Source organism: Grus americana, chromosome 6 (genome assembly GCF_028858705.1).
Source record: "Grus americana isolate bGruAme1 chromosome 6, bGruAme1.mat, whole genome shotgun sequence".
Classification (NCBI taxonomy): Eukaryota; Metazoa; Chordata; class Aves; order Gruiformes; family Gruidae; genus Grus; species Grus americana.
In genome coordinates this window covers 25,003,698-25,019,592 of record NC_072857.1, presented here as the reverse complement: position 1 = coordinate 25,019,592, position 15,895 = coordinate 25,003,698, and the positions used below count along the sequence as shown (strand labels likewise).

At 40.0% G+C, this 15,895-nt stretch overlaps 1 protein-coding gene across 2 annotated transcripts in view; it reads right to left on the bottom strand.

Annotated features, from left to right (window-relative positions):
* Positions 1 to 14,151, bottom strand: part of MTX2 (metaxin 2) — a 35,363-nt gene extending 21,212 nt beyond the window's left edge. The window contains exons 1-2 of one of the 2 annotated variants that reach the window (XM_054829819.1): positions 13,994 to 14,151; positions 75 to 122 (exon numbers count right to left, since the gene is read on the bottom strand). In XM_054829819.1, coding sequence (XP_054685794.1) covers positions 75 to 122; positions 13,994 to 14,033 — 88 coding nt within the window. In that variant the 5' untranslated portion in view covers positions 14,034 to 14,151. The remainder of the gene's footprint in view (positions 1 to 74; positions 123 to 13,993) is intronic. The other variant, XM_054829821.1, reaches the window with a different exon arrangement.
* Positions 14,152 to 15,895: the final 1,744 nt, after the last annotated feature.

Genomic DNA, 15,895 nt, shown 5'->3' with positions numbered 1-15,895 from the left:
AATTATCTTAGTGCATATTTAATGTGTTTTCTAAAAATAAAGTAATTATTAATTGCAAAAACCAGCGTACCCACCCTTCAGTTGCTGATACAACGCAGCATTTTCAGGCCAAGGCTCTGCGGCTGTGGAAAGAAGAGGAATTAATTAAGCAAGCCAAACAACAATGTGCTTGCAGATGCTAACTGAACACAAACGTTACCTAGAGCAGGAACTCAAACTGCAAAGATGCTGATGCAAGATTTAACCTGCCCTAAAAACGTCCCGCTGCCACTCTCTTCTCCCGTACTTCTCTCCTGCTCACAGAGGGACAACACAGAGCAGAAAACTAAGTCCCAAAATGTAATGTTGCAAGAAAAGCTAAAATTCAAGCCACGTTATAGGATGGCCTTGTAATTCTCAAGCAGCTAAAGCAGCTATTTTCTCTCTACCGTAAAGACATCCTTGTGCACGTTCCCATCACAATTCTGGCCACTCTCAAGAGCAACTATTTATTAAGGTACTAAACAAAGAATTCTGGAAAGAACAGAACAAGACACAGAGGAGAGAGGCGCAAACCTTCAAACCAAGTGTGAAGAATGCTTTGGGGAAATGGAAAAGCTTCCTGCCTTTTAAAGTTGTGCCCTCACTGGTCCTATATAATAACCACAAAGCCAGGTGCCTGGGCATGTCAGAAACCTACCCATCAGGACAACTGGGACTACCTATTGCTTTAAATGACATACTGGTCAACCCTAAAATGGGAATGTCAATATGCATTTAAAAACCTGCATCATCAGTTGTTCAAAACAGTTGAACAGTTGTTTAAAAAAAAAAAAAAGGCAAGGAAATAAAAGACAATCACATTTTCCAGTTGAGAACCATTGCACTTAATCAATCATACACCACTTGAATCTATGGGAAGGCAAAATAATAATCAGTACTGATTTACTGTTAATAGTAACATCAAGATAACAGGTCATCACATTGTTTTGTCTCCATTAAACTCCTTGCTAATGTCGATGAGAAATCTATTTTTAAATACCAATTCAAACCTTGCGTTCTACTCAAACTATCTATTTGTAAGCAAAATTAATGCTCTAATCAGATAAATTATTTTTTTAAAGCAATAATGTCTATAAATAACTATCTATGGTTCAAACAGAAATATGCCACTGGCTTCAGTAAGGTCATTCTTTGTGTCTTTGCCCTCAGAACTCAAAGGAAAAAAACCACACAATTTTCTAACTATCATTCTTTTTGGATACTCTTGAATTATTAACTTTTATAGAAGTCACATAGAACTGTAAAGCTTATAACACTGTACACAGTTTTGCAAAGGTCACTGCTTCTAACATTAAGGCACAGAGCCTATCCAAGCTATACTAGTATGGGCATGAGAAAGCAACTAATCACATTTAAGTGTCATGAAAAAATGTTTTATGTTTTATTGTAGCAGTTATTGGTTTTACACCCCTCCATTAAAGTTTTGCCCTGGAGTGAAAATTCTTGAGGTGGAAGTACATTTACTTCTTTAAATAAAAAGAGACTAAGATAATGTCTGTACAGCCTTAACTGTTTGAAATAATTTATCTAACATACATTTCTTGAGATCCGCTGAAGTATTATTATAAGAGCAAATGGAATTAGTAAAGTAAGAATGTTATTACCATACTTTAGCAAACTTATCAGTGCTGGACTCCAAGATACTTAACAGAAGTAACTAAGTCACGAAAGTACACTGATCTTGTAAATACTCCAGCTAACCAGGGAAAACATCCTTTTTACATGCCCGAAATGGTACAGAGAACTTCAAGTTGCATGGGCCCATTTCTACTGAAAATTTTTGCCTGACCCTCTTCAGACTGAAATGTCAGATTTATATCTAATTCTTGGATTCCAGCCCAAACTGGAAGTGGCTTATTTTTACATAAGCACGTGGCTGAAATATTTCAGGCACACAAAAAATCAAGCAAACTTTTTATTTTCCAACAAAAGAGCTAGGTATATTTCAAGAAATTCAAACACTAATTCCACTAAGCTATACGCAGCCATGGAGACATATATATATATATATAAAAACCAGCTTCTTGGCACACAGAATCCAAAACTACACCGCTGCTAAGGGATGCCATATACATGCTATAAACTAAAACACAAGTAGAATATTTTTTATAACTTGTTTGCCCTTATTAGCTTAAATTTTACTTTACATTCTACTGATCACATACAGATTTTCATGAACGATATTTGCTGACCCTAATTTTGTTCTTTATGATATGAAGTCTTTATCCCACAGTCCTAGTACTTAGGAGCACACGCCCAACTTGAGGGAAGGAAAGGACGAGGGTAGTTTAAAATCTTTGTGTTCACTCATTCACAGTTTCGTTGTGTACTAATACATGTCTTTTGACAAGTAAATGAAATGAGGACAAACAGCCACATGAAAATCTCAGTTTTCATTATTAATACACCTTAAACTCCAAATTTCAGCAGGTCTAAGAAAAATGAACGAATAATACCCCCTGCACTTGGCACCTGACAATCTCCAGAAGGAGGTCACAATTCTGACCGTGTTTGGATGAGGTGGACGCATGCTCAAGAGCCTTGAACCGAGGCGTTCAGTGCTTTGTATGCAGACCAGATAAAAGATAATTGATTTTGCTACCACTGTACAGACTGGATTTTAAAATAATCAACTTCATGTTAAGATTCATGTGTTATTACTCATATCCTACTAAAAATATTCTGCAGCATGCATCCAAATTGCATGCAGCAGATCATGTTCAACAATACTGGTGGTACATACACGAAGACTGTGCAATCCTCTGGAATCTTCCAATTTCCACTCTCTTCCACGATGTTTAGAGTATGAAATATTTTTTCTGATGGAGGAAAAAGTTTAAATACACGTTGCTACATGAGGTGTCCAGGTTCGTAAGGTGCAAGCTAAGTTCAAATATCAGCTCTCAAGCCACCTTCAATTAGTTGTAAGGTGCAAACATGCAGCTAAGGGAGACCAGAACCCCGTTGGGGGAAGAGAGGAGGAGGAATCGCTGAAGGGATGTCACATGCCTCCACAAGAGAAGAAAGTGTGTAACATCTTTAACGTACAGCAATGACTCTTGCCTTATGAATGTAGGTGAAGACATAATTTGTAGAATAATAGGCACTAATATTACACGCTGCTTCAGTTCTGTCATATTTCCAATCCATCAAGTTGATTAATGCTATAATAACTCCTCACAAACTTATCATTTGTGCACTAATGAAGTCAAATCCAGTTTATCCTTCGGCAACTATAATCTTCTGGTCTGTAGATGTTCGTTTCCCTGCTAACCATGGCTACAGTGGTGCTAGGTATATAAAGAGAAAATTAACAAATGTGATGTCAATTCAGTTTCACAAGCTTTCAACACAGAATCACATTTACGTGTTAGATCCTACGCAACAGACATTTTTATCATTAGCTGCTCACAGGATGAAATAACTGCCTGGAAGTATGCCTTACAGGAACAGCTTCTCTACATATCTTAAGAATAAGGAACTATTTGGTTCTTCCTTCTGCCTCCATAATCAGAGGAATTACTATTGTGTGGTTTTCAATGGGTCTGTCTCTCAGGCTTGCAGTCTTTAGTAAAAGTTGTTTTCCCACCCTACTGAAACTTTTCCCATGCTTAACAAATTCAAATATTTAGTCTTTGATGTGGATTGTCTGCTGTTTGTTCAGGATAAGCAAACCTCATACTGTTGTCTTTCCCTACTTCTCCTCTACATACTGCTTGTTTTAATGCCAGTTATAGGAAAAAAAAATTTGTGGGAACAGTCCTCCACGTTAAATTTGGCTGAAATGAGCTTTGAGTTCAAAAGTTGCTGGAAAGTGAGAATTAAAGGGAGATGGACACAGAAAGCATCACTGCATAAGCCTTGTGATCCTAGGAGCTGAGAGAATTCAGCAGAAGTATCGTAACAACCAGAGAAGTCAAATGGCAAGTAGACCACTTACATAAAATCTTTGGTTTTGTGCATGACTAAAAATGCATGAAAATTTCATTAAGCTCAACGTGTTTGTTAGTCAAAGTGTTTTACTTATTAACAGTTTAGCATAGAAGATGCAGATTTCAAAGTGTTAACAGGGTTCTTAGTTGTCAAATTAGACTTTTAGAAGAAAATTCTGTGAACTGGTGTGTTGCATGTTCCCAGTGGGGTTTTAATTACTTAGGTTTGTAACTATCTGTTAAAACAGATTCCTAGACCTGTCATGTCAGAGAATTACCTAAAAAAATACATCATTTGTCCACAAAAACTACCAAAATACAGAATGAGTCATGACGTTCATGTCAAATTCTTTGCCACTAAAAATGTTTTGCATTAGGTGCATTTTTCAGATTTTGTAGTGAAATGCTTTACTTGAGCAACATTAAGGCCAGAGACAGATATTCAAATACCATTTTGATTTCAACGTTTCCAGCTGTTTCAGACTGTCATTTCGATAATAAGACTTTGCCCACCCAAATACTTTTGGGACAGCAAAGAGAGAAGAATGAAAGACAGAGAGAAGAATGCACATATGCTGTAAGAAGAGATACTTAAGAGCACTCTCAGCAGGGGATCAGCAGCTCACGTGAGGCCTACACACATCTCAACTCCAACTAATGCTCTCAAAACAGGACATATTATACTTGCGCAGAGGTAAATTTTAATTCAAAGAACGAAAGGCTGCAATAACGTTTGCCCAGTGAAATCTGTGCAACAGGAAGCAGCACATTCCCAAGATGCTCTACAGTGCCTCAGCTCCACCAAGTCCTTGTACAGGCTGTTCAGAGTGTCTTTATGAGTGTACAAAACTCGGTTTCAACTCCTACACTCTAAACTACTGGGAAACTATTCATTCTGTGTCAGTGCTGCCTGCATGGATGGGGGAAACAGACATTTTCATCCACCTTCCCCAAGCAGCTTCACAATGATGAGAGAGACATAATGAAATAAATGGTTTACAGTTATGCCTTTAATCCTGTTACTTAAAAAAATAAGACTCTGACTGTGAAAATGAGAAGACACAAAGTACTTTGCATGTTAAATTGTGGAATATGCTAAACGACAATTTAGCTGGTTCAGCGGTCTAGTATGAATAGCCAGTTTCAAGCAGTAGAGTATGCAGCATGGTTTTCCCTGCTAGTCGGCCACTCATTTAGCACACTTGTCAGGCTGCAGCATACTTGAATATCAGCCACAAATGCCAGAGACCTCTGGATCCAGGCATCAAGATGTTCCCTTCTGCATGGGAAATGAAGTTATCAACAGGTTAAAAGTTTTTGTAAGAAAACACTGAACTTGAAATTAGGTTGTTCCCACGTGTTGGTAATACCATAGAATTTCAGTGGGGCAACAACATTTTTGGAAGGCAATGCAGATAGAAATAATTTTCTGTTATAAAGGTAGCCTATGCCTAATAAGAATCAATGCTAAAGAATTAACACTAAATGTTACTACCCTGTTGATTATTTCTCAAGTACTGAAACTGCAGAGTGAGAAGTAAATCAAGACAACCTCTGCCTCAAATCTCCTATAAACTAAAACTTACTGAATTCTCAAGTATGCCAGTAATTTATCCTTTGATATCTTTTTTCTGCTTCTGTAAATGAAGCACCCAGTCAACTAACAATCTCTCCCATGCAGTTCACTGTATGCTGTTGTATAGGTGAGGCTAGGACCTGGCCCGAGAACATTTGGTCTTCTAGACAGAGTAATTTCCTGAAATGTTAAGAAGTAGTTTATGGGTCATATAGAAATAAAGACTACTCCTGTTCTAAAGTCACCACATTGGCATGGATCAGTCTCCTTTCTGTTACATTCTTCTTAAACACTTTGACATTAAACTTGCATAAAAAGGAGGAAACCTAAAACATCTGTATTTACCAGTTTGGTTCACATGGCATTAAAGGCCTGTTAAAACAACCAGGAGGCAAGATATCCTCTATTAAAAAACAAACAAAAAAAAAAAGTTGGCATTAATTTGAATCACTGCATTGCAATATTACAGCTGGAGAGATTAACTTACACATTATTTCCACATACTTTCCTTTAGCCTCTCCCTAGGTACAAATTTGATTAAACTATAATGAGATACCTCAAAACTGTTTTCTCACAAGAGTAAACACTAAAAAGAAATTTAGTCTTACATCTGGGCAACATCCACATCCAACAACATTACTTACAAGTCTCCAAACATTATGCAGCAAACATCATAACAATCAGCAGGAAAACAGTTACCCTTTCTGTTTTCCCAAGACTGGTGCTACAGGGGGACCTGCTGCTCACTATGTTGTAGATGTAGTAACCCAAAGAAAACCACATGGAAAGCTATCCCACAGACTCCAGAATGAAAGAGGGTTATTAGCTGCTTGATGTTACAATGCATCAAAAAAAAGCAGATGATCACTTCATTCTCTTTTCATAATGCAAATCGGTCATATTTTCAAGTAGCAATACCTTGTTTAAAAAGAAAATGCCAGGAATTATGTGTTTCTATATCCTTATTACAGGGGTATAAGTGGAGGGGTATATTTTGATTAATACAGTGAAGCTACAGCCACTTTGGAACCAAAGCAGTTAAAAATACACATCTTGTACATAAATGGTGATCAATAAAGGAAGTATGAGAAAGTTGTGAATTAGCTGCCTTAAGACCGCCCAGTTCAACCCACCCGCACTGAGTACAGATCAATTTCATGTAATTGGCCTGATCCTGTAAACTAACAAGGGCCAAGAAAAAAATGAAAGCATCAGCAACTCTCTGGCTCTGCTGACAAAGGACCAAAAAGTGTTTCATAGTGCCTTGCCAAATGAAAACCAACTTTCAAAAAAGCTAAACAGCGTGCATTAAATCATGTATCAAATAATGACATCATTTGCTTAAATCCATCCCAGGTCTCCTTCATAGAGATAGTACAGTTCGGATAAATCATGACTGTTCAGTAATTATTGATCAAGGAGACTGTCAACGTAAAGACTCAATCTCAGCAGCAATTCTCAAACTTGAGTTTCCTGTGGCTGCACCACTAAGAGAGTCAGCATGTGACATTACTGCAACAGCTATTTAGCATGACACAATCTGTTTCTTCACCCTCCAAGAAAGCTATTAATTGCATGTATTTAAGCATTAGTCCAATTCTGTTACTGTCTTTGAGCTGACTTTCCAGAGCATACACATCTGCGGTTCAATCCTCCAGGGTGCTCAGCACTCTCACTGCTGGTGGAGGCCACAGGAGGGAGATTGCTCAGCATCTCCGTGCTTGCAGAATCACACCTCCCATCAGGAGACAAGGACAAAAAATCTCAACAAAATCAAATCCATAAATAAAAGTTGTTCCTAAATCAACATCTGGATTTCTGCAGAAAAATCAGAGAGTGCGCCAGATAAATTATCTCAAAAGATTTATTTATAAAGTCCTGACAAGCTGGAGCTATTTTACTTACTCCCGATATTCAGCATAAATGTTCCATCTCGAAGAAGCTTTGTAATTCTTAATTATAGCTTTTTACAGATCTCTAAATCAATCCCTTCCCTTTGTGCTACTTAAGTCCCTTGCCCCTCTTTGGCCCTCACTCAAGAAGTGAAACTTCAAGTACAGGTGCTGTGAAGAGTAGGACAGTGGAGGTATGATACTCATGAATGCCTTAAGTGCCTTACTGGACTAGGACATTTTCTTAGCCATGTTATCTACATTTGTATAGTTCAAATCAGTCCTTTGAGAGCTCTCTTAGATTGATATCCCCTCTTCTCTGTGGAAGTCTGAACTCCTTCTCCCCTAAGGATGTTTGGCAGGCAGTCTGAACACTACTTCTGCAAAGTGCCCTAAGGAGCTCCCTGCTTTCTCATCCACAGCACCTCTTCTCTGATCCACAATAGAGATCCTACACATCTGTCCCACCAGACAGGACCTCAGCATCTCATACCTGCTCCAAAAGCTGCTACACACACACAACTCCCGCTTACCCAGCCCTGACCCCTCTGGCCTTTTGTTAAGGCTCCCCTTCCTTCTCTCTCTCCTATCTTGCCTACGGCCCTAAGCGCAGCAGTACCAGAAGATACAAAGTGATGACAACAGAGACTGTCTGTGCCTGAGTCTTGCAAAGGGGCAAGAAGAACTGAGATCTCTAAGCAGGAGAGCTCTGTGGGGTAGAAATGCAAACAGTTAGCAGTGGTGCAGTCAGCCAGCCAAGCACTGCCACTAGCAAGGGGGAAGATGCTGCTTTAGGGCTCACAATCTTTAAGTCAGCCCAAAGCAGACAATGGTATTTGCAATAGCACCTCTCAGGCTCTTCCTCACATCTGGGAAACGTTGCAGACTCCTTATTTCAGAATCTGAAAATGTTTATCCTGTTGTCTTAATCATATCCTCACAGTCTTCCTCATTTCTTTTCCAAGGCTTCCAGTGAACACACTCTAATGCATCCAGAGTTTCTCCAATATGGCATTCAAATGCAAAAAAAATACACATGCAGTTAGACTTTGAAACTTCTTGCTAAGGATGCAAGCATTATATTGGCTTCAATTTCATTATACAACAGCTAGAAGGCAGAACTGTTAAAAATTCCCATCTCTCAGCATTTTTACTTTTCAATTCAGTACGCACATTCCAGTTTTTTGGTTGGGCTTTTTCCCCCACAAATGAGACTGGTATCAATTTTCCCTGCATTCTTTGCAGCACCATTGTAATTTCTTCCTTTGATGCTTCCAATCCTTCCTATGCATTTCATAGGTTTTACTAACACATGTACCTTCTTCCAGTTTGTATTAAAACATCCATGTCATCATCTTAATAACTAAAGAACAGAATTTTAAAATAATAATAATAAAAATTTCAGAACCTGGTGTGGACTTTCTCTGTCCTCCCCATGGCTTTCGTGCAGCTGCAGTTTCTCACTCACTTTCAAAAGAGCCAGCTGAAAATGTGCAGCAATATGCAACACCTGTTCAACTACAGCAAAGAAGTAGAGCAACCAAGCTTTTTCATTCATTCTTGTTTTGAAAAGGAAGCAGCTCATAGGGTCCAAACCTCCAGGAAGAGACCAGTTTAGTGCCTAGGGACAGTCAGAGAACAGAGCATCCAAGGTCCAGACAGAAAAAAAAGTGTGAGAAAGAGAAGAAAGATCTGGTTCCTTTGTAAAGTTCTTCTTCTATGACCTCTTGTGTGCTGAACAGTTAGGCTCCTAAAAAGCACTCATATCCAAATCATTCTACAACTGATGAAAACTCCCTTGCAAATCAAACTGGACAATATCAAAATACATGTTACTTTCCATTTACTAATTTTCTTACTGTTATTTCTAGAGCAATCTCATTTCTGGCACAAGAAAATGAGATACTACTTTAGCAGAAAACATGTAACAATAAAACGCTGATTATAGAAAGACCGCTTAGTCTTAATGGAGCCAGAAACAACTACAGAAATATACCACATTATACATTGTAATTATATTGCTTCTTAAAAACAAGAAATAATAATATCTCAAAATGAAATATGTACTGTACTATAATAATTGTGAAAGAAAGTAATTTTTTCCCCTGACCTAAAAAAAGATTAGATAGGCAATCCACCCAAAGGATTGGTTCAAATCAAGTCATAAAACATATGTGTCTGAGCACAAATTGGCAAGAGCAGCCTAAGAGACTTGTTTATTGAAACCGAACAAGAGTTAAAGGGTTTCCTTTTAGTTTGATTACAAAAAAGAAAAGCGCACATGTAAAAAACCACTGTAAGATAAAATCATTCTGCCTGACAAATTTGGTATTTTCAAATCACATCTTTTTGACTACAAGCACCACTGCAGCAGGCTTAAATGATCTGTGCTACAGCCAACCTATTATTAAGCAAGAACAACTATTTTTTCACCTTACACGTGCAGGAAATGTTAACATTTACCTATGCACATTTTGATGCACAAAATGCATACTCAGTTTAAATGTTATGTCTTTATGTGCAGGAACAATTTAGGTGGTCAGGTTTCATACCCTACGTATTTGTTCTCAGCCAAACTGCAGCTTGTCTCAATACATAAAACATGCACGTCAGAGATTTATTTTTGCTCTGGCATGTCACATTGGAGGTAGACTCACTAAGAATGTAAAATATCTAAAGGCAGAAGGGCATCTGTTTTTCAAACTGCATTCATTTCCCTTAGTATTAAAACTAGCCTAAGACCCTTGGACGTAAACTCAAAGGCAATAAACAGAAGTAATTTTCCAGAGATCAAAGGACAAACAAGGATATTATTTTCTCTCTTTTGATCACTGATCTAAAACCAGTGTTTTTGGGGGGAAAAAAGTAAAGCATATTGAGTAATTTAGTGATCAATTAAACATCTTTTCAAAAATCTTTTATAGATTATTTGAGCAGTCAGCTTCTCAAAACTACGAGAGTTAGAAAGATTAATGTTCTGGACCACTTGAAAGCTGGCACTCTAATTCTTCTTACAGTATAAACACTCATTTCCTATCCTGCTAATATGTGATTGATGCTGAGCTACTCTAAACAAATTCTCTACCATATTATCCAATTAATATTTTCTACAGTTCAGAAATAGATGATTTAAAAGGTGACATAACATACTTGCAATTCATGAAGCTATGGAAATATTTGTTTATTATTCCCCGAGACACAGCATCAATGTCTTTAAATTTCTGAATAAGTGAACAGTTGAATGGCACTAAAGCAAGTGGTTTACTCCACATAAGTGATTTAGTCATCGTTTTGTGTTTAATCATTAATGTATTACAGCAGAAGGCTATGCTCAGCATGTTCAGGTGAATGCATGCTGCACAGAGAGGGTGCTGAATTACTGCATCAGTGTAAGTGGACTGAGCAACTGATGGTGACAGAACAGCTGAGGCTGGAAGGCACTTCTGGAGGTCCAGGGTCAGCTGCAGCAGGTTGCCCAGGGCCATCTCCAGTTTGGTGCTGAGCATCGCCAAGGACAGAGACTCCACAACTGCTCTGAACAACCTGCTCCAACGTTAAACCATCCTCACAGTAAAAAAAGTTTTTCTTCTGTTCAGATGGTATTTTCTGTGTTTCAATTTCTGCCGAGACAGTGAATAGCCACGGCAGAAGTGAATGCCTAAGGTGCAGGAAAGGTGAAGATAGGGAGTGCTTTAAAAAAAAAATAAATCAAATACATACACAAACAAGTCAGTGTGTAAAAGAGAGTTACGACCCTCTTCTCTGCTAAAACCCTCCCCTCAGCTTATAAAACATTTCTAGAAAATGAACTATACTGGGATGATTGTCTTTAAACACCTGCATGCAAAGACCCATGCTTTATAGCTGTTACATGTGAAAGCAGCAGTAGTTCATTGCAACTGCCAGGACAAAGCAATCATCTTCATGAACAGGACCCTCGATGACAAGCTAATAAAATTTCATTTCTGTGGACATGGAAAAATTCCCAATCATTCTTAAATTTCCATACATACATAACAGAAAGACAGTATTCACAATGACAGATATGGGGATAATACGCTATTAAAACAAGTGTCATTGTGAAGTGGTATTTTTTCCTTGCAGATACACTATTTTTCTTTCTCACAAATATTCTTACATTTCCAGGACATTTCTATCTTCTTAGTACCAGAATGAAATATTCTCTGTGTCTATGTAACATCTCAGGAAATCTACAAGTGTGGTGGGTACTGGCCAAGATCCCAGCTAACTTTTTTTTTCCCCTAGAAAAATCTTCCATATGAACAAATTGAGTGATTTTGCCATTATGTACTTTCAGTCTGGGACTGGTACATAATACAGACAAGCTAGGAAGGCCATGACCCACTGGCAAAGGTATTTTTTATTTTCAAGGCAGATAATTGCTTTTGACATTAATTTGCTTTTGGGAAAGCAAAGGCAACGTCATAATTTTGTTTTAAAGAATGATTCAATGGGCAGGTCTGCAACAAAAATTTGTACTGTACCTTGAGTCACAGTAAGCAGCTGCGTATCCAGCAGAAGTACAAGATTAATAAAATAAGCACCAACCATTTCTGCTCTGCAAAAATAGAGGAGCATTGGACATATTTTTCTATTAGATGCCTACATATTACTTTACCTATAAAAAGAAAATGAGCATCGCTTAACCTGTGACTGACAGGTAAAAGATGAGGTGCTACTGTTTTAAGTTTATTAAATTGTAGGAGGGTCCAGAAGTACTTGAGCAGCTCTGATGCCCTTAAAGCACCACCTTTATAGTACAGTTGTTAAGATGAGAGTCTGAGACTAGTATAAGTAGCATGCAACTACCCCAAAAGGGAAGGCAAGAATGTCTCCAGGAACAGGGGAAGAACGCTTCAGCAAGTGGGGAAGAGCTAGTTGTTGCAGAACTTTTGTCTTCCTGTTTCCAGTTTTTCAAACATGCATTTTCCTTCTGCTATACTTAATTTGGATCTGTCACTGCTGTATTCCACAACAATTTCCTTGTTTAGCAGGAAGTTGTTGCGAAAAAAAACAGCACTTGCAACAAGAAAGCAATGAGATGCCTACATACAGTACGCTTTTGAGTTTGTATCTGTAATTCCAGAAAAAGTAAGTATCAGCAAGCTGTCACTTTAGAATATTCATAAAGGTCACAGAGCAGAGGAACACAACAGAATCAATACCTGCTCACACATGTCATTATCCTTGTGTTTCACAATATAAATAAAATATACTAAAGAGATCTTAAAGGCTAGTAAAGGGCATGAAGCAATGTTGATCATGACCATATTCTCCACATCCTGAGGATCAGGGCTCTGGCCCTTAGAATATAAACATGGCTTGTGCTAACATCTACAAATTAATGAATGCAAACCCAAGAGGCCCCTGTAACTTTCAAGCTTGTCTATGGGTACCTCTGCACACCCAGATTCAAGATCCACCACCTTCGCTTTAGCTACCAGTCAGGGGCAAGTCTGCTCTGGAAACTGTACATTCATAGTAGAGAATCCAAATCGGATTCTTACACTGGGGTCTCTACCAAGTGGCAGAAGACCCAGCTCCTGGGACAAAACATTGGCTTCCTCCTCAACAGGTCAGTAGCAGTTAAAATGCTGTTTCCTTGCAGTATTTATTGTTTGTGAGCTTGTGTAGCAGCAAGAGATCAGGAACAGAGAACAAGTAAGGAGAAACTGGCCAATGCACTGATTTTCAGTGTGCAACATACTAAATGTATTTTCAACTTCCTAACCAGGAATTATGTGAGGTGCATGTTTTCTTTTTCCTTGAGAGCAGATTAACATCAATTTTTGCTAAATAACTCCACAGCAATACACATTTCTGTTTTATGGCAAGGCTCATGTCTATTTTCCATGACCTGGCTGCAGTAGATGACAGAGCACTAGCAAATAGCAAAGGTAGTTACATTTCTCAGCTTCACAGGAGCAATATAGGAAACACGGCACATGCTCATGGGGAGCAGGGAGAGGATGGAACCACACCGAGCACTCCTACATAGCAGCACTCAACCCCAACTGCTGAAATTCTAAATACAATACAGGTTTTGGACCACTGAAGAAAAGTAAATGGTTTTAAAGACAGCGAAATTATTAAACCAAAGTAAAGATGCACCCTGGCACAGCTAAGGGTTAGGGACCCCATAAAGGTGGCGACTTGGTGAACCTGCTCCGCTGTGCTCTGCGGGCAGTTGTGCAGGGTGACCTGCCCTCGCCTCGGAGCGCCAGGCGGGCGACGTGAGGGGAAAGGCGCCCAGGGCCCAGCTCTGCACAGCAGCCTCCCGCGGCCCGCCGTTAGCCTTCCACAGCCGCCCCTGCGACTCCCACGGCGCCCCAGTCCCGTCCTGAGGGGTCACCCAGGGCACCGAGGCCGCAAGGGTTTGGCTCCGCACCCCAGCGGGGCGGCTCCAGCTCCGCCGCCACCCTCAGGCCGCGACCCGGAGCGCAGCGCCTGACACGAAGTGGGGCCCGGCCCGAGGCCTCCCGCCCGCCCGCGGCTCTCGGGGACCTCACCCACCCGCCTCCACCCCTCACCGGCCAGCTGAGTCACGAAGGCCTCCGCCACCAGCGACATGTCGCGGAGGGAGGGAGGGCGGGCGGTGGCAGGCCGAGGTCACGCACAGGAACCGGGCGCCGCGCCGCCGGGGCCGCAACTGCATCCGGGGCCCGCCCCGCCCCCGCCGCCCGGGGCGGGGCCCCGCGCCCCCACTCTCCTCTACCCCCCCCGCCGGTCACCGGGACTGGAGGCGGAGTCCTGCAGCTTGTGCGGGTTCGCAACAGCCTTTCCTCAGCTACGGTGCTTAACGGGTAGAAGAGGGAAACTCTGAAGGGTAATGAGGAATAAACCGGTACTTGGGAGCTACTCCCGCTCCCCTCAGTTAATCCAGGCTGAGGAAAAGCCCCTTTGAACTCACGTCCCATGGAAACGGTACTGAGGTACAACTGCGCGTAGTAACTCTTACTGTGGAGATAGAATCACAGGGGAGTGAAAACAAAACTCCAGTCTGTCAAATGGTAGGAAGAAACCCCAGCCAATATGCTGATGGATTAGAATATTTATCATAATCCTGCGCGTTGGGATGGGTTCTTGGGGTGACTTGGGCACGGCTCCCGGCAGCGAGCAGTGGTAAAACCCATGCTGGGGGAGCAGTGGCATTTGTTATGGAATATTACATGTTATGGTATATTACACGTGAGGCTATGGTCCTACAGAGAGGAGTCAGGGGCAAGGATGCACTGGATCAGTAGGGCAACATCAAAAAAAAAAAAAAAAAAAAAGCTGAAAGCCCCCAGTCACAGGGAATCTGCTATTGGTGGGAAATCAGCTTTACATGCTCCACACAATATGTAGAGGCAATATCTTAAGCAGCTGAAAGGTGCAGCTTCAGACTATTGTACCTTTCTTTTTTATGAATGAATCCCCACAGGGGGTTTTATGGGTTGTTTGGGTTTGGTTGGTTTTTAAATTCAGTGTAGAAAGAGCTATTGGGAATGCTGTAACCAGTTCTAGGGTCTCCCGAGAAAGCTGACTCAAGCCATCTTCAGTTCTGCCACTCTTCTACGTGGAGCTCTGACACGTGAGGGTTTAATCCCATTAGTTCTCTGAAGATAACAGAAATGGCTGAATGTGGTTTAGAGCCTTAAAGCAGAAAAAAAGCCAGCCTTTAACTGCCCGGAAGTGCCATACTAACTGCAAGTTAGTACTCTTCCCCAATGTAAATATGAACAAAAATGTTAGTTCTGGCTATACAACTTTGGAATATATTGCTTCTCTGGATTGGTTCAGAACAGTGTATCAGACCATTAATTTTTTACCTTTAAAACACAAATGACAGAGGAGGGGGGCATAAAATGATCTGAATCTGACAGGAGGCTGTTCTGAGAATCTTAGGTGCTTTATGTACTGACTATACTGACTATTTTCTTTTCAACATCCTGGTACCAAAATACTTCCTGAAGAGTCTTGGGAACAATAAGTTATAACTAAAGAGACTCAGTAAAGGGTACAGCTGTCTTTTCTTCATCTCAAGTTAAGATTCCAGAAGACAAACTCTGCATTTAGAGATGTACATCTTGCCTTTAAACAACCATTAATTTCTTAGTCTTAATTCTGTAATACAAAGACTATCCAAAGTTTGGAAAAATGCCATAAAAGTAAATTATGCATCCAATATGTAGATCGCAGAGAAGATAGTGGATATGTGAAAGACTTGTTCCATTATTTGATGGTGCCTCTTGATCCTTATTTCTTTAGCCACACATTATTAAGAATTAAGAATATCTCATTTTATCAAATAAGACTATTCTACTGTGAAGGACAGATAACACAAAGATATTTCAGTCTTGTAAGGTAAGATCTTAAATCTTGTAAGTACTGGAAGGTATGGAACAAATGTAGAAATGTATTAATGTTTGCAAAGTATGTCAAAGTCCTCT